The 26,338-nt window shown below is 38.8% G+C and overlaps 1 protein-coding gene across 1 annotated transcript; it reads left to right on the top strand.

Annotated features, from left to right (window-relative positions):
• The first annotated feature begins 1,130 nt into the window (after positions 1–1,130).
• Positions 1,131–26,114, top strand: drd2a (dopamine receptor D2a). Its single transcript, XM_053647310.1, has 8 exons — positions 1,131–2,059; positions 6,860–7,170; positions 13,463–13,572; positions 18,815–18,951; positions 19,092–19,288; positions 20,643–20,723; positions 22,993–23,332; positions 24,685–26,114. Exons 2-8 carry the CDS (start codon positions 6,892–6,894, stop codon positions 24,870–24,872), a joined length of 1,332 nt encoding a protein of 443 aa, XP_053503285.1. The 5' UTR covers positions 1,131–2,059; positions 6,860–6,891; the 3' UTR covers positions 24,873–26,114.
• Positions 26,115–26,338: the final 224 nt, after the last annotated feature.

Here is a 26,338-nt window from a genome sequence, read left to right as displayed (position 1 = left end):
GTTCAAATAAGCAAGGGCGTAGATTTGATTTTGACATTGGTGGGGACGTAAAAGCAGTCTGCAGATCCACCCCCCTGGAAGCTGATCCTGGTAGCAACCTCAATATAATACAAAACAAATACCTACCTTTACTCTTATAATCACATTGTTACAAGCCTAGGCCTCATCTGTGACCTGCCTCTCTTCCTGCTCTGCCTGAGATACTACCTGGTAGGACTACTTCTGTCCCTTGATAGTACAGTACTAATATTGAATAATGCAGGTCCAATGGCTGGATGGTTGATCAAAATATAGGTGTGGTAGAACCAGGTTTCCAAGAAGAGGCTTTTATCATCCAAAAAAAACCTTTGAGGAATTCCCATGGTCAAAAAAATGCAGGATAAATGCCCTCTAGGGAACCCCTACAGTAGACAAAACACTATAAAGTGCCCTTTAATGTGCCCTTCAAATGGGAAAAGGTGCCCTAGAGGAAATGTCCTCTAGGGTGCTGCTATGTGCGAGACAATATGATGCAGTGCCCTCACAGGGTGCCCTTACATGTGATAAAACATGATGACTTGCCCTCTGGAGTGCCCTTCCAATGGAGAAAATGAGATGCACTGCCCTTCTGGCTTCCCTACATGCAATAAAATGTGAAGAAATGCCCCACAGGGTTCCCCTGTTTACAAAAAAAAACAAAAAAAAAACATGATGAAGTGCCCTATAGGGTTCCAAATCCCGCGAGGAAACATGATGACGTGCCCGATAGAGTTCCTTTCCAGTGGAGAAAACAAGATGCAGTACCCTATAGGCTTCCTTACATGCAAGAAAATGTGAAGGAGTTCCCTCTAGGGTTCTCCATGTATACAAAAAATTATGATGTGTCCTATAAAGTTCCCTTCCAGTGGAGAAAATACAATGAAGTACCCTATAGGCTTTCTTACATATGAGGCAAAAATAGGGTGAAGTGCCTTCAAGAATCTGTGCCCTGTAGGATGCCTCAATAGTAGAAAAAACATGAATTAATGCCCTCCAAGTGCTCCATCCTTCCATACATCTTCTATACTGCATATCCTACAGGGTCACAGGGAACCTGGAGTCTATCCCAGGGAGCATGGAACACAAGGCGTACACCCTGGACGGGGTGCCAATCCATCGCACGGCACAATCACATACACATTCACACACCATTCATACACTATGGACACTTTGGAAATGCCAATCAGCCTACGATGCATGTTTTTAGACTGGGGGAGGAAACCGGAGTACCCGGGTGAAACCCCTGCAGCACTGGGAAAACATGCAAACTCTATACACAGAGAATCAAACCCTCAAGCCTGGAGGTGCTAACCACTAAGCCACCATGCTTTATTATTATTATTATTTTTTTAAGATTGTCACCCCTGCCCCTCCAACAGCTGGTGTCCCCTCCTGCCTATAGGGTCTGTTTATTGTATAATGTTGATAGATATTATTAAATGTCCAGTGTTGAGTGTTTACAGTGTGTGTAAAGCTGGGGTTATACACAGGAAACACGACTTCTTTTACATTTTATACATTAATCAGTGACTTAGAATATCCCATTTTTTGAGTAAAACCATTTACAGTGAGTTTTTGTTGTTTTGTTTTGTGTTTTTTTTGTTTGTTTGTGGGGTTTTTTTTTCTTCGATGTTCTTTTTTCACTCGGCACGCCCCTCACTCTTACTCTTCTTGTTCCGCCTCTCCACTGTGTGGTGGTTAGAGGTTCGCGGAAGCTTGGCGCGTGCGTAAAAAAAAGGCGTAAAGGCGCGCGCTCTCACTCACTCCACCTGCCGCACGCTACGCACGAGGACTTTGGCGCTGTGAGCGTCACACTTTCCCTCAAAATCTCCAGAGAAGAAACAGACCAGAAACACAGGACATTTGTGGATCAGAATAAGTTGGAAGAAGTCGGGTTATTGGTTTTGTTTTGTTTTCCTGTTGAACGAAGCGAGTTATTTATCCGACTTCTCCTCATGGACAGGCGCATGCGCTGGAGAAAAGTGGAGTTAAAACACCTTCGGCTCTGCACTTCTCTGTTCATGAAACTTACGCCGTGAAGGTAAGCGAGTGTCTTTCTTCCGCCTCTCAGGGTGTTTATTTATTTATTTATTTATTTATTTATTTATTTAACACATCTATCTGGACATGAATGCAGGCAGAGAGTTCGGTAAGTTAAAAAAGAGTAGCCGGTTACTCTCCCATGCACCACGGTATGTGCGCGTGCACTGTGCATGTGATGGAGATGGTGCAGGTAAAGAGACTCAGAGAGAAATGGAGAAGAAGAAAAAAAAACAAGAGTGACAAGGATAGACCACGTGCTTCAACCCTGTATCTTAATCTATATATTCAGTTTTAGTTTCTTCTGAACACTTGCTGTTTTGCTCATGAATGAGATTGCGTGCAGTGTTCAGTTTGTCACTAAACCAAGTACTGTGTTGCAGGTTCTGTGATTATGAACCATGATCCTGATTAAGAAGGCATCATAAGGCGGAAGGATATCATGAATACCCCTGTGGATGATTTTTCCATAAAGCATAATAGCACGCGCACACACACACACACACACACACACACACACACACACGTTTGTTTCACAATCCTTCTGAGAACATAATTATTAATGCAGCTAATTAATGCTATGCCTATACCTAAATCTAATCTTAACCTCAGTAACAAAAAGGAACCCCTTTTAATTCTATTAGTTTTGTTTGTTTGTTTGTTTGTTTGTTTGTTTTTATTAAAAGCAGTTTTCCTTATGTGGACCAGGCAAATGTCCTCACAAGGTCAAAACTTTCAGATAGTATCTATCATTATCTTGATATCATCGGGACCAAGATATAAAAACACGCTTCCCTCCCCTAAACACACACACACACACCCACCCACACACACACACACAGATGCAGCCATTGAGAGGCTGTTGACTGCAATATGTGTCAAAAGAATAAGGTCCAAATGCCTGTGTTTGAAAGAATGCTTTCAAATGGCTGATCCATGGAGATGGGTTTTATTTTCTGAAGCGCATAGAATTGCCATGAGTGTTAGAATATATTATTTAGAAAATCATTTGAATGCACCTGTGTCAAGAATTTTTATGCTGGCTATTAGTGATTTGTGACAACTCTGTAACCTGACAGTGATTCAGGCTTTCAAGGAGCAAAGCTGCCTCTAAAAGGGCTGAATTGTCAAACAGGGGGGGGGAAGAGAAAAAGAGAGAGGTATCTATGGGGTTTCTATTACACTGGTGTACATTGCAGCTGCAGTTATGATTCTACCGCTCCTGCATGAGGAAGATGTTTAGAGCTGTGCAAAAATATCGATTGAGTAATAATGTGATCAATACAGCCCAGACAATGTGTGCTGTGTGCATTGTTTTGTGATCCAATGTAAATGTAATTTTAAAGCTAAATCTTTCACTGTAGGCCAGTTATGAAAAGTGTAATATTGCAAAATTGCTCAATTAGTACAAACCATGTACGTGACTCTCCACATTGTTTACTGAAACACTATCTCGATGTCTAAATGATGTGTGTGCATCATGGGACACTTTCCGTAAATAATACACAATGTGATTTAAATTCATTTCATTCATGCCTGTGTTCTGTTTTCATTTTCGTTTGATTTCAAAGGATTTTTAAATACCTTGTTGTACAGATCTCTTTTGTACAAAGACAGATAGAAAGTTGCTCATCATAGTCCAGCTTTTTAAAGCACAATGTAAAATAGTCTCGAAATTATACTTCGGTTTGCTATCATCATGGCCTTTAATTGACTGGAGTGTCATAATTAATTCACAAGATTTGGTATCAATTATACATCTACATCTTGTGCTTTTTAACCCTCATTAAATTTGAAACATTGCTGATCTTATTTGACTAGTGGAAATTTTCTTGAGCATGAGTGTTGGCATGTTTTCTTCTGTTCTACTTCCTCCCATTACAATAACCACTTAATATTACTACTCATTACTGAATAGCCCAATGTCAGTCACACAGAGCACTATAGAAAATGATGTTCGATTATGCTGACCTTTGTTTTCACGGCTTGCTCTGTCTTAGTATTTTCTGGGAAGCGCATCTACGTTTACTTTTATCTTAATGGGAAGTTGTAGTTAAAGGTTGATGCTGTGTGCAGTGTGTTAACACATCGTTGTGTAAGCATGTTTGTTTAATAAAAGGGTTTTATATTTCATATATGATTTAAATAGACATACATATTTTATATTTCATTCAAAGACTTGTACATTCATAGACGTGAGTCTGTAAAAGGCATCTCAAAACCTAATCAAACCTAATCAAAATCTCAAACCTAATCATTAAATTTCTGCTCAGCTTCAATATTATTTGATTTCATTACAAACACAAAATCGAAGTTGTGTCTGAAAAGAAGTCTGAAGAAGAAGCTGGATAAACCCAGTGACAGAAAGGCAGAAAACAAGTTTTTATAAATATTGTTGTTGACATGTTCAAATAAATAAATTCATGATTTATAGATTATGTTGCCTAGAGGCAAGAGATATTCCATTAACTTGGAGACACCATTCCAAGCAGAGTATACACTTTTAATTTAGAAGTTTTGCAGAAATTTGTGACGTTGTGACAGGATGATGTACAGTATGGGTCACAGGGTGTTTATCATATGAGCGACTGAATGCATTATTTTTCAACTTGTATTATAGTAAATTCATATAATTGAGTCTACAGACCATAAAATGTCTCTCATGCAAGAAAGAAAAAATCTGATGAGTATAATGCTTTCAAAACCCATTTGCATCTATTGTTTCTGTTTCAAAAGATTTGATTCTAATCCGGGCTTCCATTTCTTATCTTTGGTGATAAGCTGGAAGTGAATTAAACCAGTCAGTTTCCACATGGTAGAACTTGTCTTATGACCACAAAAGTAAATTATTATGGACTTATGTGGGGAAAAAGCACAACAGCACCGCCAATGGCCAAAAGGAATGAATTCAGAATGACATGATTAAAGCTGCAACAACTAATCGATAATCATCGATTATGAAAATCGTTGTCAACGAATCTCATTATCGATTAGTAGGTCTGTGCGCAGCACCAGGTGTGTTTACTCACTGTGTTACTTCTGTTCCGAAACCCACTTCGGAGAGTAAATACTAAAGTTGTGTCCCAAATGACGTACTATACACTTACACTGGGCACTGTGTACTCTACCATCTAGTGTATGAATTTTAGAAAGATAATATCGGCTCAAATATATCACTAGCGATATATCAATTTTTACTACCCGGAAGTATAAGCTGCTTCCTAGTTGACGGCGCATGACGTCATACGCACGTAATGTCACACCGCTAGTTTTAACAGGTACCCACAGAGAATGACTTCAGTTTACAGTGTACTTACTTATATATTTTTTTTTTATGGATGCACAAAAAGCACTGAATTAAACTACAGTCCTAAATGAATAAAATGTATTCTGTTGTGTGTGTCTGTGTGTATTGGGTTCTTTTCAGTCTTATATAATTGGACAAACAGTTGTGTAAAGTTTTAGTCTGAAGTTTATATTTGTAACACTCAGTTTGTGGATTTTATTTAAAATAAATGAAAAAATGGTACCGAAAGGCCCCCCCCCCGATTAATCGACTAATCGAACACAAATTAATTAGTCGACCAACTAATCAATTATGAAAATAATCGTTAGTTGCAGCCAGAGATATGATCTGAAGAAGCGAGGCTGGGGCTGATTTCTTTCTATACCATACTGTAGATGCTTTCAGTGAAAGTTGTGTTAAGCGATTAAACGAGCGAAACTCCCACTAGATTTGATCTTCATTTGATATTTTTCAGCCCACTTCACTGACACATTCATAACATTGAGAAGGCTCATGATTAAGAAGGGGCATGTAAAATACAGTCGTGGGTGTAATGAACGTGAACGAGGTGGACACTAGCATCCTTCTTTTTTTTTTCTTTTTTTTCCATAAAATGCATTTGGAGGAGAAATTGAAATTTGCTAGACTTAAGCACACATTGTCCAATCATAGAAGAAATTACACAAAAGGGCAGATGACGGACACAAAAGGTTTTTGGTTTGAACAAAAAGGGTACAACTTTTCTGTTTGCAGCTGAATGCATTTTTCATATCATCCTTATTATGCGGTCATTGAGACGTTGTGATAATTCATTGCTCAACCCTGTTAATTTAATTGTCAAGCTACGGATAGATATTAGACTTTAGCTCTCTTGCCTAATATCACAAGCAGCTATCACTGTAATTCCTCACTTTGAGATTCCAGATGGTGCAATGATTTAATGATGGATGCTTCATTTGACATTTTAAATGTGCACAAATCTTTCAGTTGGCACAAGCTTATATTATTGTGGCCAATATCCATCTTGTTCTACTGCTTTCTCATTATGAATATAGTACATGGAGAGCTTGCAAATGGTACACGGTTTTGCTTGACTGCACAGTATTAAATAACAATTACATGAGGTGGTTTAGGAAAAAAAAAACAATAGGGAATGTTTGTGCTTTGTTGAGATGGTTAATGGAGCTGTCTCATAGCTTGCAATGCTTGGTGCTATTATTTAGCTGATGCATGAAAGTCTTGTTTCTGCCTGCATTGTCCAGAATGCACAGTAGGTAGGGGAAAGATATATGGCTTTCAAGAATGAGACACAATATGTGAGACCATTGACAATGATGAGAACAATATGTACAGGCTCATGAAATGATTTTCTGATGGCGAGTAAAAATCTACTCAAGACAACCAGACGATTAAGATAACGATTAGATTAAGTGCCTGGCTAAACTATTCTGGATGAAATGGACCATGTTTTGTCTATCTGACTATAACTGGTTCTCTTCTGTTTGTGTTTTGTAGGGCCTCTTCTTGGCCTCGAACCCTCACAGCTGATGGAAGTCTTGGAGGAGTATGCTTACAATGAAAGCTTCCTCAAAAATGGCTTCAATGGCCTCAACACTACGGATGGCGGCAGAAGGCATCAGTACAATTATTACGCCATGCTACTCACACTGCTCATTTTCGTCATCGTCTTTGGAAACGTACTCGTGTGCATGGCCGTGTCCAGAGAGAAAGCTCTACAGACCACTACCAACTACCTGATTGTGAGCTTGGCTGTTGCTGACCTGCTGGTGGCAACCCTAGTTATGCCTTGGGTAGTATATCTTGAGGTAGGTTAAGAAATACAATTGATTTCACAATAATTACAGCAACTATTTAAAACAAATCGTTCTAAAATCTGATTGGCTGAGCCACGTTCTCGTTCTGTGACCGCATCACAGTAATTGAATTCTGTATTAATGTGCCAGAGTTTAAACCGATAAAATGCTTACAGTTAAGCCAGTGTTATTTAGTGACCAAGGCTTACTGTTAACAAACTATATTGTGTGGTGGAAAAAGTGTTAATTGCGTATAGAGCAATCAACCATAACATTAAAACCACCTGCATTTAAAAACCTAAAATTGTGTAGGTTCCCCTTGTGCCACCAAAACAGCTCTGACGGTGGTATCTGGCACCAAGACATTAGCAGCAGATCCTTTAAAGTCCTGTAAGTTGTGAGGTGGGGCCTCCGTGGATCGGCCTTGTTTGTCCGGCACATCCTATAGATGCTTGATTGTACTGAGATCTGGGGAATTTGGAGGCCAATTCAACACATTGAACACCTTGTCATGTTCCTCAAACCATTACTGAGCAATTTTTGAAGTGTTTATTATCCTGCTGAAAGCGGCCACTGCCATTAGGGAATATCGTTATACTTGGGCTGCAACGATTAGGTAGGTGGTACAGTATGTGTCAAGTAACATTCACATGAATGCCAGGACCCAAGGTTTTACAGCAGAACATTGACCAGAGCATCACACTGCCTCTGCCGGCATGCCATCTTGTCATAGTGAACCTGGTGTCATATCTCCCCCAAGTAAGCAATGCACATGTACCGAGCCTTCCACATGAGGTAAAAGAAAATGTGATTCATCAGACCAGGCCACCTTCTTCATTGCTCCATGGTCCAGTTCTGATGCTCGTCTGCCCATTATAGGTTCTTTTGGTGGTGGACAAGGGTGAGCATGGGCACTCTGCAGCTACTCAGCCCCACACATACAGCAATTTGCGATGCACTTTGCGTTCTGACACCTCTCTACCATAGCCAGCATTCTTTCAGAAATTTGTGATCAAGTAGCTCTCCTGTAGGATTGGAACAGACGAGCTAGCCTTTGCTCCCCACGCACATCAGTGAGCCTTGGGCACCCATGACCCTGTCGCCGGTTCAGCGGTTGTCCTTCCTTGGACCACTTTTGGTAGGTACTAACCACTGCATACCGGGAACACCCCACAAGACCTTCCATTTTGGAGATGCTCTGACCCAGTTGTCTAGCCATCCCGATTTGGCCCTTGCCGAAGTTGCTCAGATCCTTACGCTTCGAGAACTGACTGTTCACTTGCTGCCTAATATATCCCACCGGTTGACCAGTGTCATTGTATCGAGATAATCAATGTTATTTTGTTGGCTTCCTCCTACTGTCCAAGCACATGCAGGTATGTGGATTGGCTGAACTAAATTGCTCCTAAGTGTGCAGGGTGCCCTTCAATGGACTGGCCTCCCACCCTGGGTGAAAACTCTTATTACTGTACCTCACTTTTGCCAGTTGTTAATTATATAGAAAATGTCAGACTTAACATTAAAACAAGAAAATGTCCCAGGTGGATAAACAGACCGTTACAGTTTCCACACCTTTCTGTCCCTCATCCACACATGGATCACCCATTACATTACAGACTGCCGTCACAGGTAGTTCGCTTCATTTGCAAAGACATGCACCCAATTTGTATGATAGAAACATCTGTGCATGAGTATGAACAAAATGAATAGTAAAAAAAACAGGGTGGGGGGGGTCACTGAGATGTGAGTGATTGTGAAATGATCACAACTTCCACAACTAAGATTCACAACTTGATTGTGAAATGCTTTTAATTTATTTATTTATTTTTTCAAGTATGATTTAGCTAAACAGGGGCACGGTGACTTAGTGGTTAGCAGGTTTGTCTCGCACTTTTGGGGTTGGGGGTTCAAATCCCACCTCCACCCTGTGTATGTGTGTGTGTGTGTGTGTGTGTGTGCGCGCACTGTGCACCCTGTGTGTGTGGAGTTGCTCCCTATGACCCTGTGTAGGATAAGCGGTATGGAAAATGGTTGGATGGATGAATATTTTTTTTATCCATTTTGTTCACATGCTGTATATTTCATTAATATACAAAGAGTTTGAAATTACTTTGAATTACATTATGATTCCTGAACTTAGTCATTAACCATAGTTTTTGTCTTTTGATTGAAGTGCAGTCGGACGTGCAGTATTCTTCAGTCATGCTTGCGTAGTAGTGGCCATCATTAGACAGATTTGGGGGGAAAAAACTGTTAATGAACTGATCCAGACTACCCACAGCGGCTTTCATTAGAGGTAAATAATCCTTTAATCAATGGGAGAGATGCAAACTCCAGAGGCAAGCCGATCAAGCAGGTTGTGAGCACCGCAGCATGCCTGAAGACACACATTAATCAGAAGCTGCCAGGAAGAGGGAAGAGCACTGCCAGGCTGCTCAGCAGAAACTGAGATTGACCTGAGTTAGATTAGTTCTCTGTCAGGTTTTTATATGGCACATTACAGAAATGGAGCCAAACTCTCTTCTACTTACTGTGTGCAAATTCACTAAACCTGCCACATCCAGTGTCTCAGTTTATTTTCACATTTTCAGTGGATAAAAAAAATACATGATAGTCTTTTTTTTATTCATTTGGCAAGTACTATATGATAATGCATATACACTGAATTTTATACACATGGTTTATAATCTGAGCAATGTAAAAAGCCAAACTCTGAGTTAGTTAATCACCAAGGGACAGTTTGCAGTATCAGTCACAATAGCTGTGAATATACAGTACAATATCTTACTGGCACAGAGTTGGCAGGTCATTACTGTAATTAATTTATAGCATTCTTACCCTAATGTGTGCTTAAGGTATTTTAAATAGTTTGCAAAAGTATATTATTACAGGACTATTTGCAGGGGCGTAGGGGCGATTTTGAACCGGGGGGGGGCACTGAAAAGCTAGGGGGGTTCTGGGGCATGCTCCCCCGAAAAGATTTTTAAGCACTTAAATGCTCATTTCTAATGACCTTTGGGAACAGAATGTACTAATTAGTGTGGTTGTAAGATTGTATTTGCAGTGACGGAAGATTGAGAATACTCAGACGGGGGCAGGGAGATCATAAAGACTTGGGTGCATGGTCAGAGAGACAGACTATAATATAACTAGAACAAAAAACTACCACATACCATAAACTGTGTAATATACTATATTTAAAATAAAAATGACAAAATATGGAGATACGAGTTCTGATGTATGTCACTGAATGAGGCTCAGTTTATTCATTAATATTACTCCAAACAGAGAATTGTTCATTTAAAATGCTAGCTACTATAATCATTAAGAACAGCTGCTAGTGAATGTAGCTAGCCACAGTCCATGTTGAGAAGTGAGTGCCATCCTGTGAGGATCGCTGTTTCTGTTGGTGAGTTGAAGCTATGAGTATGAGATGGAGGCTATTTTGCTATAGAAAAAACACTCCATTGTCCAGTTTTCTCGCTGGACGACAGTGTGACTATGGCAGTTCTGGATGCAGCAGTAACTGCCCTACCATGGTGACGCTTTCCAGAATCAGGACAGAAAACTTTCATATATTTTCATACATCTCAACATTTCATAGGCTAAATAATTATTTTGACAAAACTGTCCATCAAACCAGCAAACAATCAGCTATTTCATGGGCTGAAATAGCTACGATATCCTACCTCAAATACAAAGTGGTAAATCTTTCATCTATACGTTTGTGTGCTCAAGAGTGTCTGAATGCTGTGTCGTATCCGCCCTCACCTCAGGGCGCAAGTTTTTTTGTTTTTTTTTTCCACGGATGGTCACTGTATATTCGAGTCATCTCCAAATGAGTCCATCCCACTTTCATTGTGTAAGAGTAAGAGGTTTTGCTTGCTTCCTTGCAGTGACAGACACTTTGCTTTTGTTAAGTTTGGCAACAGGCAAACGGTTCAGCGATCCCTAGCTACTCGAGTCTGACCCCTGTGCTTATTATAGCGAAAGTTCTTTTTTATTATTATTGAATTATGTTTCTAAAAGTTGCAGAATTGATTCATTTGGAGACTGTCCAACTTACAGTGAGGGGGAAAAAAGTATTTGATCCCCTGCTGATTTTGTACATTTGCCCACTGACAAAGAAATGATCAGTCTATAATTTTAATGGTAGATTTATTTGAACAGTGAGAGAAAGAATAACAACAAAAAAATCCAGAAAAACACATGTCAAAAATGTTATAAATTGATTTGCATTTTAATGAGGGGAAAAATGTATTTGATCCCTCTGCAAAACATGATTTAGTACTTGGTGGCAAAACCCTTGCTGGCAATCACAGAGGTCAGACGTTTCTTGTAGTTGGCCACCAGGTTTGCACACATCTCAGGAGGGATTTTGTCCCACTCCTCTTTGCAGATCTTCTCCAAGTCATTAAGGTTTCGAGGCTGACGTTTGGCAACTCGAACCTTCAGCTCCCTCCACAGATTTTCTATGGGATTAAGGTCTGGAGACTGGCTAGGCCACTCCAGGACCTTAATGTGCTTCTTCTTGAGCCACTCCTTTGTTGCCTTGGCCGTGTGTTTTGGGTCATTGTCATGCTGGATTACCCAACCACGACCCATTTTCAATGCCCTGGCTGAGGGAAGGAAGTTCTCACCCAAGATTTGACGGTACATGGCCCCGTCCATCGTCCCTTTGATGCGGTGAAGTTGTCCTGTCCCCTTAGCAGAAAAACACCCCCAAAGCATAATGTTTCCACCTCCATGTTTGACGGTGGGGATGGTGTTCTTGGGGTCATAGGCAGCATTCCTCCTCCTCCAAACACGGCGAGTTGAGTTGATGCCAAAGAGCTCTATTTTGGTCTCATCTGACCACAACACTTTCACCCAGTTGTCCTCTGAATCATTCAGATGTTCATTGGCAAACTTCAGAAGGGCATGTATATGTGCTTTCTTGAGCAGGGGGACCTTGCGGGCGCTGCAGGATTTCAGTCCTTCACGGTGTAGTGTGTTACCAATTGTTTTCTTGGTGACTATGGTCCCAGCTGCCTTGAGATCATTGACAAGATCCTCCCGTGTAGTTCTGGGCTGATTCCTCACTGTTCTCATGATTATTGCAACTCCACGATGTGAGATCTTGCATGGAGCCCCAGGCCGAGGGAGATTGACAGTTCTTTTGTGTTTCTTCCATTTGTGAATAATCGCACCAACTGTTGTCACCTTCTCACCAAGCTGCTTGGCAATGGTCTTGTAGCCCATTCCAGACTTGTGTAGGTCTATAATCTTGTCCCTGACATCCTTGGAGAGCTCTTTGGTCTTGGCCATGGTGGAGAGTTTGGAATCTGATTGATTGATTGCTTCTGTGGACAGGTGGCTTTTATACAGGTAACAAGCTGAGATTAGGAGCACTCCCTTTAAGAGTGTGCTCCTAATCTCAGCTTGTTACCTGTATAAAAGACACCTCGGAGCCAGAAATGTTTCTGATAGAGAGGGGGTCAAATACTTATTTCCCTCATTAAAATGCAAATCAATTTATAACATTTTTGACATGCGTTTTTCTGGATTTTCTTGTTATTCTGTCTCTCACTGTTCAAATAAACCTACCATTAAAATTATAGACTGATCATTTCTTTGTCAGTGTGCAAACGTACAAAATCAGCAGGGGATCAAATACTTCTTTCCCTCACTGTAGAAATCCTTGGAGACAGGCAGGAAATGCGAAATAAAATTTGAGATTAGGAAAAAGTGGGGGGGCAAACCTAGATTTTGAAATGGGGGGGGCGTGTATACTGGCTCCTACACCCATGACTATTTGTATATGATTATTAAAATGACCACTTAAATTTTACAGTTACTCTCTTAACACTTTTACTGCCGAACATACATCTTAAATACCTTTCCAAGAGGCCAAAATCCTAGCAAAAGAATCTTTAAAACAAACAAACAAATAATTTTACTGCTAATATTATTAAAGGCTGTTAAATTACAAGTAACCTCTGAAATAAAAGGTTATACAATGTGAACAGTAACAGTGGGTCCTAGTCCTGAATATATGTATGTGTATATATATCTACATAGCTACCATACCTATATATGTGTGTGCCTATATGTGTAATATATATAAAATCGCATAAAAAAGAGAAGTAAAGAAAGCTATATGGGTTATCTGTCAGGCTGCCATCTAACTGTAAAACACATTTTAAGCATTAAACTGGTTTAATCACAGAGTTTTATTATAGAAATGACAGAAATTTCAAGAAAAATAAATCTCATAGCTGTAACTGAATGTTTAAGAGAGCTGATTTAGTTGTTGTTTTTTCAGGTGGTGGGAGAATGGAGATTTAGCACAATCCACTGTGACATCTTTGTCACTCTTGATGTTATGATGTGCACAGCAAGCATCCTCAATCTTTGTGCCATTAGCATTGATAGGTAAGTATATCTAATAATATACCTCATTATCATTACCAGCATAGCTTCTGTAAGGCAGGAGGTCTTAATGATATGCAAGTAAGCTTCAGGAGACACTGCTGGATTTTATGCAAGCATGAGATGTAAAGTAAGATATCGTTTGCAGGACACAGATTTGCTGGCTGGCACATATTTGTATAGATCTAAGAAGAATGAAGGAACTGAAAATATATAGCAAATTACCATTGCTATTACTATTATACTGTTAATACCGATACTGTAGATCCAGTCTAACACTGTATAAACCGTATATAGTCATGAGCTCATTAAGTGTAGTAAATACTTACCAATTAAACTGAATTGATCAAGAAACAATAAATACTAGGGATGCCTCAATACCATTGTTTGGTACTTGCAGTTTGCAACTTGTATCATTAAATTCATGCAGTACTTTGCATATTTATCAGTCATGGGCATCATGAAACTGGCTCTGATTATGTTTCCTCTGTTTAAATAGCAACCATGAAAAGCACACACTGTCGTGTGCATGCATACATACATACTTCTAGGTTCATTCTTCATGACATTAGCGAGTTGATTTTAAAAGAAGTGCATTAACTAGCTCCATTGCATTAGCTAGCTTCACTTTGCATCTAGTACGAGAGCAAGGGTTTTTTTTTCCACTTTGAATTTTGGAAAAGCACTTCTGTACAGCTGCAAGTTAACCGCGTTTCATTGTCTTCATTTTATCATAATCCTTCATTATCAAGGACCTATAGTGTAGTGGTTGATTGTGTAAAAAAAAAAAAAAAAAAAAAAAAAATTCATAGATTTCAGTTTGCAGTCTATTTTGCTTTGATTGCCATCATTAATCATGATATACAGTATCTCACAAAAGTGAGTACACCCCTCACATTTTTGTAAATATTTGATTACATCTTTTAACAACACAGAAGAAATTACACTTTGCTGCAATGTAAAGTAGTGAGTGTACAGCTTGTGTAACAGTATAAATTTGCTGTCCCCTCAAAATAACTCAACACACAGCCATTAATGTCTAAACCGCTGGCAACAAAAGTGAGTACACCCCTAAGTGAAAATGTCCAAATTGGGCCCAGTTAGCCGTTTTCCCTCCACGGTGTCATGTGACTTGTTGGTGTTACAAGGTCTCAGGTGTGAATGGGGAGCAGGTGTGTTAAATTTGGTGTCATCACTCTCATACTCCCTCATACTGGTCACTGGAAGTTCAACATGGCACCTCATGGCAAAGAACTCTCTGAGGATCTGAAAAAAAGAATTGTTGCTCTACATAAAGATGGCCTAGGCTATAAGAAGATTGCCAAGACCCTGACCCTGAGCTGCAGCACAGTGGCCAAGACCATACAGCGGTTTAACAGGACAGGTTCCACTCAGAGCAGGCCTCACCATGGTCGACCAAAGAAGTTGAGTGCACGTGCTCAGCGTCATATCCAGAGGTTGTCTTTGGGAAATAGATGTATGAGTGCTGCCAGCATTGCTGCAGAGGTTGATGGGGTGGGGGGTCAGCCTGTCAGTGCTCAGACCATACGCTGCACACTGCATCAAATTTGTCTGCATGGCTGTCGTCCCAGAAAGAAGCCTCTTCTAAAGATGATGCACAAGAAAGCCCGCAAACAGTTTGCTGAAGACAAGCAGACTAAGGACATGGATTACTGGAGCCACGTCCTGTGGTCTGATGAGACCAAGATAAACTTATTTGGTTCAGATGGTGTCAAGCGTGTTTGGCGGCGACCAGGTGAGGAGTACAAAGACAAGTGTGTCTTGCCTACAGTCAAGCATGGTGGTGGGAGTGTCATGGTCTGGGGCTGCATGAGCGCTGCCGGCACTGGGGAGCTACAGTTCCTTGAGGGAACCATGAATGCCAACATGTACTGTGACATACTGAAGCAGAGCATGATCCCCTCCATTCGGAGACTGGGCTGCAGGGCAGTATTCCAGCATAACGACCACTGCCTTGCTAAAGAAGCTGAGAGTGAAGGTGATGGACTGGCCAAGCATGTCTCCAGACCTAAACCCTATTGAGCATCTGTGGGGTATCCTCAAATGGAAGGATAGAGGAGCTACAAGGTCTCTAACATCCACCAGCTAATCAAATATTTACAAAAATGTGAGGGTGTACTCACTTTTGTGAGATACTGTATGTCCATTTTTTGTCTATTTATTAGCGCAACATACTTTTACTCACCAATAAGGGATTAAATCTTCCTGCTGTAGGTTCATAAATCCCAGAAGAATTCAGTATGCTTTATACACTATATGGCCAAAGGTTTTTGGACACCTTACTGTCACGCATATGTGTTGTTGAACATCCCATTCCAGAGTTAGTCCTCCCTTTTCTGTTATAATAATCTCCAGTCTTCTGGGAAGGCTTTCCACTAGATTTTGGAGCGTGGCTGTCGGGATTTGTCCTCATTCAGCAACAAGAGCATTAGTGAGGGAAGGTACTGATGTTGGGTGAGGAGGCCTGGGGTGCAGTCAGTGTTCCAGTTCATCCCAAAGGTCTTCAGTGGGGCTCTGTGCAGGACACTCGAGTTCTTCCACACCATCGGCAAACCATGTTTTCATGGAGCTCACGTTGTGAAAAGGGAATTGTCATGCTGAAAGAGGTTTGGGCCTCTTAGTTCCAGTGAAGGAAGATTGTAATCCTACAGCGCACAGACATTCTGTACAATTGTGTTTCCAACTTTGTGGTAACAGTTCGGAGAAGACCTACATATGGGTGTGATGCTCAGGGGTCCACATACTTTTGGCCTTAGAGTATTTTGGTTCGAATTAATGTTCCACATCCTACTTGAACATGTACTGCTATGATTTACATTTTGTAAAATAGCTCAAAAAGGAATCAATACCTTTTATTTTGAACATATTAAATTACTAGCATGACTTCTGTTAATAGACAGCGAGTCAAGTTTTTCAACACCTGGAGTTTCTTTCTTTTTTTTTTTCAGTTTTAGTTCAGTTTTAGTTGTTTAGTTTGCCACAAACTAAACAAAATGAACAGCAATTAAATAACGAAAGCCCCAACTTAGTGGGATTTATTAACTGGTTGCCTAATGGGACTCTAAATTAGTTTTTTAATTAAAGACAGGAGTGCTGAGAAGGTAAACCCATTGGGCATTTTTTGATTAGATTATATTTAAATTGTTCCAATGCAAAACAAATTTTTAACATTTCTCAATTCATTTAACATTAATACGAAACAACTTCCTGATTCACTTATCCTTATTCCTTGCTTTTCAAATGATAATTTATTATACGTGTTTAAAAGCTTTTGACTTGCAGTGTATATCTAGAAAGACAAAATCGAAAAAATTCGATTATTTGACCACCTCAATTGCTGCGTGTCCATATATTTATGATTTCTTCGGGTCCATCTTTAAATCCATACTATTAGCTATTTAAGTGCCAACATTTTCCCCACGTAGGTTATACTTTGGTGCTGTGACCAGATAATGTTGATGAGCATCAAAGCATATTCCTTTCTATTAAAAATGCATTTTATTTATGTATCCACTCTGTGAAAACAGCATGAATTGCCTCCAATTATGAACGCAGCTTGAATGCGTGCACATGAGCGAGAGAGAGAGAGAGAGAGAGAGCAGAGAGCAATAAATGCAATGACCAACTAATAAGACAGAAGAGCCAGAGCTGGTAAAACATTTTCCCTTCCTACAGCATTATTATTTGAGTTTGGTTGTTAGCCACTAACTTCCAATTGTAATGAGCTGTGCTGCATTAGTAGTTATATTGTGCAAGTTAACAATGCAATCTGTCAGAGCAGCTAATATTAGCACACTCTAATTTTCAGTACACTTTGAGCCTACTGCAAATGACCATGACCTGCCATCACCACCAAAGAGGATGTTCTGCTGGAATATGGTCATATTGCTTATAAAATAGTAACACTGATTCATCATATGTTCCAAATTTGGAAGGCCTGAATGAATTCACTCATACAATGGAAAGCAGCTCAACCTCTGCTACTGAATCCTTTGGTATTTCAGGTCTTTTTATGTGTTATTTGAGATATAATTTGGGTGTAAAATTTTTGGAGACATGGCAACTGTGAATGTTGTGTTTTTTGTTTTGTTTTTTTACATTAGAATGTACAGATTTTTTCATTATAATGCTGCTACAAGTCCGAAAGGATCACACAAACAGTGTCATTAAGTTTCAGTTATTTTACTTTGATCAAACCCATTGTTTTAATCAGTTGAAACTGGAAACCTATCAGGCACATATTCAGGCAAAGCTTCTTAGTGATGTATCGAAAATGTAGCATATCATATTGTATCAAACTAGAATTTTGTTCCATGTGATAGTAATTATCAAGTCAACAATTAAGTCAACAATTAAGTCAACAATGCAAATAAATAGGAATTGTTATGTAGAAGGAAACCTATTTAAGTGGTATTATTAGTTCCATTATGTTCACTCCATATATGTTTGGGTTTCTTCTAGGTTCTTTGTTTTCCTCCCATCTTCAGGTGGATTTGCTAAGAAAAATTGCCCCAATGTATGAATGAGTGTGTGAATGTGTGCCTACTTGGTGTTCCATTGAGGCTGTATTCCTGCCTTATGCCCATTGTTTTCTGGATAGACTTAGGATCCACTGCAACCCTGACCTAGATTAAAAAAAAATTACTGAAGACAAATGGATGAATGAATGAATGTTCCAGAAGCCTAACCGACTTAGAGTGAGAGTGTGACATGTAGCAGACACCATTACAGTCAAGCTGATGCAGGTGATGAGAGACAGCGTATGACTGCAATCACAGCTGTTTCTGAACTTTATTTTGTTATTCTTTATTGCTTATACTGTCTATAGCTAGAAATGGCCTTGACTGCAATATTGATGTTATTAAAACAGCGTTCAAAGAATTTCAGGTCTGTAGGAAACAGTGTGTGCCTTGGTGTTCTTTCTAATCTGTTTACTATTTTGCTTAATAGTTAGATCAATATTCTCAATGAAATGTGTCCCCAGAAAAGAAAACATTTAAAAAGGAAGTTTGACTCATATATATATATATATATATATATATATATATATATATATAATTTATATATATATATATATATATATATATATATATATATATATATATATATATATATATATATATATATAATTTATATATATATAAAATGATGATATAAATTGAATTTTGGAAAATGTAAAGGCCTTGTGGGAATTTTGTGCTTGATCAAACTATTCCTCCTCCAGGTATACAGCGGTTGCTATGCCAATGTTGTATAATACACGCTACAGCTCAAAGAGGAGAGTCACAGTCATGATCTCAGTAGTGTGGATCCTGTCCTTTGCCATTTCATGCCCCCTGCTGTTTGGACTCAATAACACAGGTAAATTTATGCTGCAAGAGACTGAAATCTCAAATTCTATGTCACTTTGTTTATTTTGTGATTCCAAAACAAAAGGAAAGGAAGAGAAACTCCTTCCTAGCAGCTCTTTACTGAATTTCAATTCTGCTCCAAATTTGCAGAGAGCCATGATGAAGCCCTGTGTGTAATCACGAACCCTGCCTTTGTAGTCTACTCTTCTGTTGTGTCCTTCTATGTACCCTTCATCATCACCCTGCTTGTGTACGTGCAGATCTATGTAGTGCTGCGTAGACGGCGGAAACGCGTCAGCACAAAGCGCACGTACCCAAGCAGCAACATGGACATGGGCACATTGAAGGTAATGCTATCATTTTAAACAAACACAGAGGTATCTCGCACATCTGATGACTTGCACTCTGATGATATGACAATAAAGAAATGATTTACAGTATATTTTATTAGGAAGCACTTCAGAGGCACTTCAAAATATACTGTCGTCTAAGTGCTATGTATGCACAGATCAGCCATAACATTGAAACCACATGCCTAATATTGTGTAGGTCCCCACTGTGCCACCAGAACAGCTCCACAAGACCTCTTATGGTGTGCTGTGGTATCTGGCACCAAGACGTTAGCAGCAGATCCTTTTAAGTCCTGTCACTTGTGAGGTGGGGCCTCCATGGATCAGACTTTTTAGTCCGGCACATACCACTGATGCTCAATCGGATCACGATTTGGCAAACTCTGAGGTCAAGTCAACACATTGAACACTTTGTCTGGTTCCTCAAATCATTCCTGAATATTTTTTGTAGTGTACCAGCCTTCGTTCCCCACACACATCAATGAGCCTCGGGCACCCATGACCCTGTCGCTGGTTCACCGATTATCCTTGGACCACTTTTGGTAGGTACTAACCACTGCATATCGGGAACACCCCACAACACCTGCCGTTTTTTTTTTTTAGATGCACTGACCCAGTCGTCTAGCCCCCGTCAAAGTCATTCAGATCCTTACGCTTGCCCATTTTTCTCCTGCTTCCAACACCTCAACTTCAAGAACTGACTGTTCACTTGCTACCTAATATTTCCCACCCCTTGACAGGTGCCAGTGTAATGAGATAATCAATAATATTCACTTCACTTCTCAGTGGTGTTAAGGTTATGGCTGATCAGTGTATATACCACTATGAGCAGGTAATCCTGGGTGATGCCTTTTAGACCATTTCTTTTACCTGGCCTATAGGGGCATAAAACAAATCAATACAAGCACTACAGAAAATGAAAGCTGACCCATACCTCTATTAGCTGGACACCTGCTTATTCTGTGGTTTGTTTTTAACATTACAGCTTTCACACATCTTTTTTTTTATGGGGAATATTCTGCCCTTGTAAAAGTACATTTACCATTTACTTTTTATGTACTTTGACCTTTTGGTACCTGTATTCCCAGTTTTCATATTAATCCAGGAGCAAGCAACAAAGTTTCTCCTTTTTTTCCAGCATTAGCAAACCAATTTTTTTTTTATCATTATCACTGATGTCTAATCTTCCTGTGCCTCCTATAAAAGTATATTTATAATAAGCTTTAATATTCATGATTTTAAGTTGTGTAATGAAGAAAGTATTACATGAGAAAGTATTTGACATTGTCCACTTTTTTGAACACATCAGTCAGTGCCTAGTGACTGAATGCTCTTCTGTGTTCTGTTTCAGAAATGCACTCACCCTGATGATGTGAAGCTGTGCACTGTCGCTGTGAAGTCCAATGGGAATTTCCCTGTTAATAACAAAAATGTGATATATCAGGTTTTTATTTTCTTTAAAAAAAAAAATGCCCCAAGGGACTTTGTTTTTTTTTTTTTAATCAGGAAGCTGACACTATCACTTTAGCTTTTTTGAAGTTGAGATTGTAAAGTCATTAACCTTTTTGTGTTGTTTTGGGTAATATGTGTATTATGTTGCTTTGTGAAAAAGTAAGTGTAGGGGAAGCTATGCTCTACTAAAAGTGTAGTGTAGTACAGTGTAATTAGAATATTTTTTTGAAAACTCAAGAGGAGAATATCAGCTTTAATGCAAAACTATTTGCATCTGTTTTGGGTGAACTGTATTTGAAATCATAACTCATTTTATACAGCCAGCTCCAGAATTATTGGCACTCTGTGCATGCAAAATGATGTAAAATGTCCCCCATTTCACAGAATGTTTTTCACTCATGATGCAGCTACTTTCAGTTCATTCTTAATACTCTTACTTTTGCTTTTTTTTTTTTGTTACATCTAGAGAGTGTGAAATGCAGGGTCACTTTTTAAATCTGAAAAAGAACTTTTTATTAGCATGCTCCATGTCACCTCCCTGCTGAAAGGCTTTAGTCACTGAGGTATAAGTAGTGCTTAAAGTGCAAAAAAACAAGTCCTGGTACGCCACCTTTTTGCCATGTTAGTGTTTGTGTCGCTGGTTTTAATAAACCATTAAGTAAGATTGAAGCTCAGCAGTAAATAATACTACAATGAAATACCAGTGTTTGCAACACACAAGTAAATGACTTCAATAAAGAAGAAAGAATTAAGAATACAGAAATTACTGTATTGGATCATTCAGAATTTTTAAAATCATTTAAAAAAAGATTCTAAATCATAATATTTAGTTTAATGTGCCATCTGTGTAGCTGAGAGCTCCATTCTTTCATCTGGTTTGTCTGTGTCTGAGTGAGTGGGTTTCATTCAGGAAATTTCACACCAGATGGTTCCATTTTAACAACCATTATAATCCACATGTAAAATGCAAGCCTTTGAATTGCATTGCTTTTTAAGCTGGATCTATTTTTTTTCCCTTCACTTGTGTGCTTAAGTTAAGCGTAAACTCCATAGAAAGCCATTGAAATCATACAATTACACAATTTTCGTATTCCCACAGTAATGGAAGCTGATGAAAAGTGCCAGTGCTCAAACAAGCAAAACATTAAAGTGTTGCATACCGGTGTGTTCTGACCCACTTTAAGGACTGGGTTTAGAGTTAGGATTCTTCCGTCCATTTCTTATTGATGAACATAGTTTCTCTGGCAGTCATACATGCTCATGCTGTCAGTGATTGTGTTTAGGCTCATTAGCAATTTCCTTTTGCTTCCAGACTTTCATCATTGTCTTGTGGGTTAATATTTGTCTCATCGCTTCATTTCCTTTGTTCCAAAACGCAATTCATGCTTTTTTTAATCAAGTGGGAATTTCTTCTGTCTACCTTTTACTGTGATGTTTTGTGGATGTCAGTTTGCTGTAACTAAACTCAGTGGTGCATTCTTGCTTATTAATACAGTTGAATATAACATCAAAAATATTTCTTTTTTCTTTACTAGCAGTGCCGTATCTAGTGCCAACTCTAGAGATTTTTTTTGGCACTGAATAATAGCTGTGTAAGAAAAAATATTTAAACCATTTTTAATTAAAATGGCCACATAAAATGGACAGTGTGTAAAAAGGGTTGTGATTCCTACATGGTTCATCAAACATGGAGGGTGATACTAAAGTTAACATTCTGTACTTTAACTAAATCGTTAATGGATTTAAAACAATGTGCTGGAAGTTCAGAGACTAAATAAGAAAATTGCCCAGTTATTCACAGACTGCACTCTACTTTTGTAAAGTAATTGGATTAATTATCGATGATTGCATCATTAACTGTGTTATCACTTTCTTCTAAGGCTTAGGGTCCTTATAGTAAACTGCAATTTGGAAGTTCATGCTTTGAAGCTTGTGATCCTGATGGATGCTTGTGATCCTGTTTAATAATAGATTTAAAGAGCCACCTGATTTAAACCAGACAGAGCAGTTTTGAGCAGGCTCGCTTGTTACCCATTTTACACCAATATACATCTAACCTTCTAAGAGCTACTGGGAATAGTATTTAACAGATTTACTTCTTACTCATGGACTCCCCACACTGATTAAAGTACTGAGTACCTTTCAGAATATTAATTGATCATGTATGATTTGACAAATTACTTTAAAAAGTGAATATCAGCACATTGTTAGAGCATTTCACCAACACAAGTCTTCTCTTTTTCCTACAGATTTTCATAAAAGAGGTGGCCAACAATGACAATGAAAGCCAAATGGATGAAATCACAAACCTTAATCCTCCAGACAAGAGGACACTTGAGCAGACAGGTGAGAGTCAGCATGGACTTCTGCTTGGTTCAAAACACACTGAAATAGATATAGCACCCTCTGCTCTCGAGCTCAAGCCTGCAAGGAACGGAAAGACCTACGAAGCCTCCAAAATGGCTAAAGCATTTGAGACTCAGGTGTCTCCCAGTGGCAAAATGCAGACGTCAGTGAAGTCCATCAGCAAGCGCAAAATCTCTCAGCAGAAAGAGAAGAAAGCTACTCAGATGTTGGCTATTGTGCTCGGTAAGTGAATGTTTTATCTGCACAGCCAATGTTTAGAATAAAACAACCTACAAAGTTAGCAATAACATGCAGTCAGCTCCATAACTAGTTGGGCACTGACAAAGTTATTGTTATTTTAGCTGTCTACCACAGTATATTGGAGTTGAAATTAAATATGTACTCAAAGTGCAGACTTTCAGCTTTAATCAGAGGGCACTTACATCCAATGGTGTAGGAATTATGATTGGACAAACTAACAATAATAAATTAAATTGTCATTTTTAATACTTGGTTGCAAATCCTTTGCAGTCAATGACTGGCTGATGTGATGCTCTTCCAGGCCTTTACTGCAGCAGTTCGTGCTTGTTCTTGGGGCATTTTGTCTTCAGTGTTGCCTTTAGCAAGTGAAATCCATGCTCAATTGGATTCATGGGTCATACATTTTCATGCCATAAGATGAGGTGGTCTGCTTCAGATCACGAGCAGTTACTTCCATTCTCCATACTCTTCTCTTCCCGATATTATTGTACAAGTTGATCTTTGTCCCATCTGTCCATAGAATGTTGTTCCAGAACTGCATGGGTCTTACTCTTTTGAGACTAACCAATGGTAAACCCTCTGTATTTACTCTGGTGAAATCTTCTCTTGATTGTTGATGCTGACACAGATACGACTACCTCTTGGAGGGCGTTCTTGGTCTGGCCAACTGTTGTAAAGGGGCTTTTCTTCACCAGGATAAGACTTCCTCTGTCCTCTACCACAATTGTTTTCCATGGTCTTCTAGGCCTTTTGTGGTTCCTGAGCCCAGCATGTACCAAATAGTTGATTTGGCCACACCTAATGTTTTTGCTATTACTCTGATAGGTTTGTTTTGATTTTTTTTTTTGCCCAATTATGACTTGCTTTACTGACAATAACAGCTCTTTGGAATTCATATTGAGAGTTAACAGCAACACATTCCAAAAGTAAATGCCACAACTGAAACTGCCTTTAGACCTTGTATCTGCTTAATTGTAAGTAAAATAATAGGAGAATAACACACACCTGTCCACGGAATAGCTGAGAAGCCTGCTTTCTCCAAATGAAAGATGAGTCAGCACTTCAATATACCGTGGCAAACACCTAAAAAATAAATAAATAAATAAATTAATAATAATAATAATAATTATTATTATTATTATTATTATTATTATTATTATTATTATTATAACAACTTGTCCAAATATTTATGGACTTGACTGTGTATAGTTCTTTCTCAACATTATCACGCAAACCTGAGAAAGTGCATCACGTTAAAGGCTTCTAATTTGATAAGCAACTAAAAATCCAATAAAGTGCACCTTTTTATTGTTTCTCTTCCTTTTTGTTTGTAGGTGTGTTCATTATATGTTGGCTGCCATTCTTTATTACACACATAGTGAACACATACTGCCATGTCCCAGCAGAACTCTACACAGCTTTTACCTGGCTCGGTTACGTCAACAGCGCCGTGAACCCCATCATATACACCACCTTCAATATTGAATTCCGCAAGGCTTTCATTAAGATCCTGCACTGTTGAGAGCAGACTTCTCCATAAGTGAAGAAAAACACATGCAGCCTGCATAAAACTCGTTCCTAAAGACTGTTTTAAAAGGAAACTGAACATGAAGATTACTGGGAATGATATAAATGTATATATGATGTTAAGGATGTATTAGAAAAGCAAGCAATTTTTCCAGTGTCATCTCATGCAACAATAAGACATTTCTGAATAATTGCTATAGAACAGAGGTGTCTTTCAGTATAAGCTTGACAGTATTACTTTTGTTTAATAATTACACAATGACGGTAAATTAAACATCATTTAGGTTATAATATTGCAGTCTTCATAGTGGGGAAGAAAAATTTAATACACTAATGCAAGTGTTGATGCTTAACTGACTACAAATGACATATATACATGTGCATATAAAAGGAATATGCACAAGGACAAAAAAGTGATTTTTTTTAAAAATAATATTAAGGAAATATTAATCCTCATATACATGTTAATGCTGTGCATTTGGTCTCAGCTATCACTATCAAGATGCAATCACTTTATCTTGATGATTCATGATTTGGTCTTTAGGGTCAAACTGATCTCATGAGAAATTTGTACTAAGTGCAGTTTGGTTGGAGTTTAAGTTTCATATGAATGAAATTATAAGAAAATGGTAACCATAAAGCTAACTTTGGTGTATGGAGTGTGAGAGGAAAATACCACTCAAGCCAGTGAACCCAAAAATTGTGTCACAAAATGACTGTGCAATTATTAATAATGTAAGGTGTTGTTTTTATACACACATACATATAAATCTACTGTAAGCTGTTTATGCTTTCAATAACATCCATTCAATGTGAAAAGCCTGTTTTGAAAAAATCGAGCATGTTATGTTCACATGTTGTACTATGACAAAAGCAGATACAATTACGGTCTGCAAAAAATTGCATCAATCAATACTATGTAATAATATAATAAAATATGGTAAAAATGAACTTTACATGAGCTGTTTCTTGAGTCAGCGATATACAGTGATTACTTGAGTTAGACTGGTGCCTGAGAGCACTCTCTAAATAACATGGCATGAAGCAGCTTGACGTGCATGTGTGCACTTTGGATACCACAGTGTCATTAGCCTCATGGCAACCATCTGTGGAGTGAGACGGCTAGGGACCTGAGGCAATGCACCCTTCTTACAGCACTAGCACACACCAGCTGAGAGCTAGATATAAGGTCTACCAGTCAGACTGGCACTGTAAAAAGTTCCCCACACATTACACACTTACCAGCCACTTTATTAGGAAGGCCTCTACCCCTGCTCACTCATGCAATCATGTGTCGGCAGCGCAATGCATAAAATCATGCAGATACAAGTCAGAGTTTTAGTTAATATTCACAGCAACTTCAGAATAAAGGTGAAAAAAGTGATCTCAGTGACTTTGTCCATGGCAAGGTTGTTGTTACAGGGAGCCTGGTGAATATTTCAGAAACTGCTGATCTCCGAG

Source organism: Ictalurus furcatus, chromosome 17 (assembly GCF_023375685.1).
Source record: "Ictalurus furcatus strain D&B chromosome 17, Billie_1.0, whole genome shotgun sequence".
Classification (NCBI taxonomy): domain Eukaryota; kingdom Metazoa; phylum Chordata; class Actinopteri; order Siluriformes; family Ictaluridae; genus Ictalurus; species Ictalurus furcatus.
Note: the sequence above shows the minus strand (reverse complement) of the source record. Positions and strands in the feature narration are given on the sequence as shown.

Bases quoted from the DNA above. Each gene is read 5' to 3' on its own strand.
- drd2a (XM_053647310.1), top strand. From the start codon at position 6,892: ATGGAAGTCTTGGAGGAGTATGCTTACAATGAAAGCTTCCTCAAAAAT. The intron at 7,171-13,462 runs GTAGGTTAAGAA...TTGTTTTTTCAG, and splicing joins CTTGGGTAGTATATCTTGAG to GTGGTGGGAGAATGGAGATT. The intron at 19,289-20,642 runs GTAATGCTATCA...GTTCTGTTTCAG, and splicing joins TGGACATGGGCACATTGAAG to AAATGCACTCACCCTGATGA.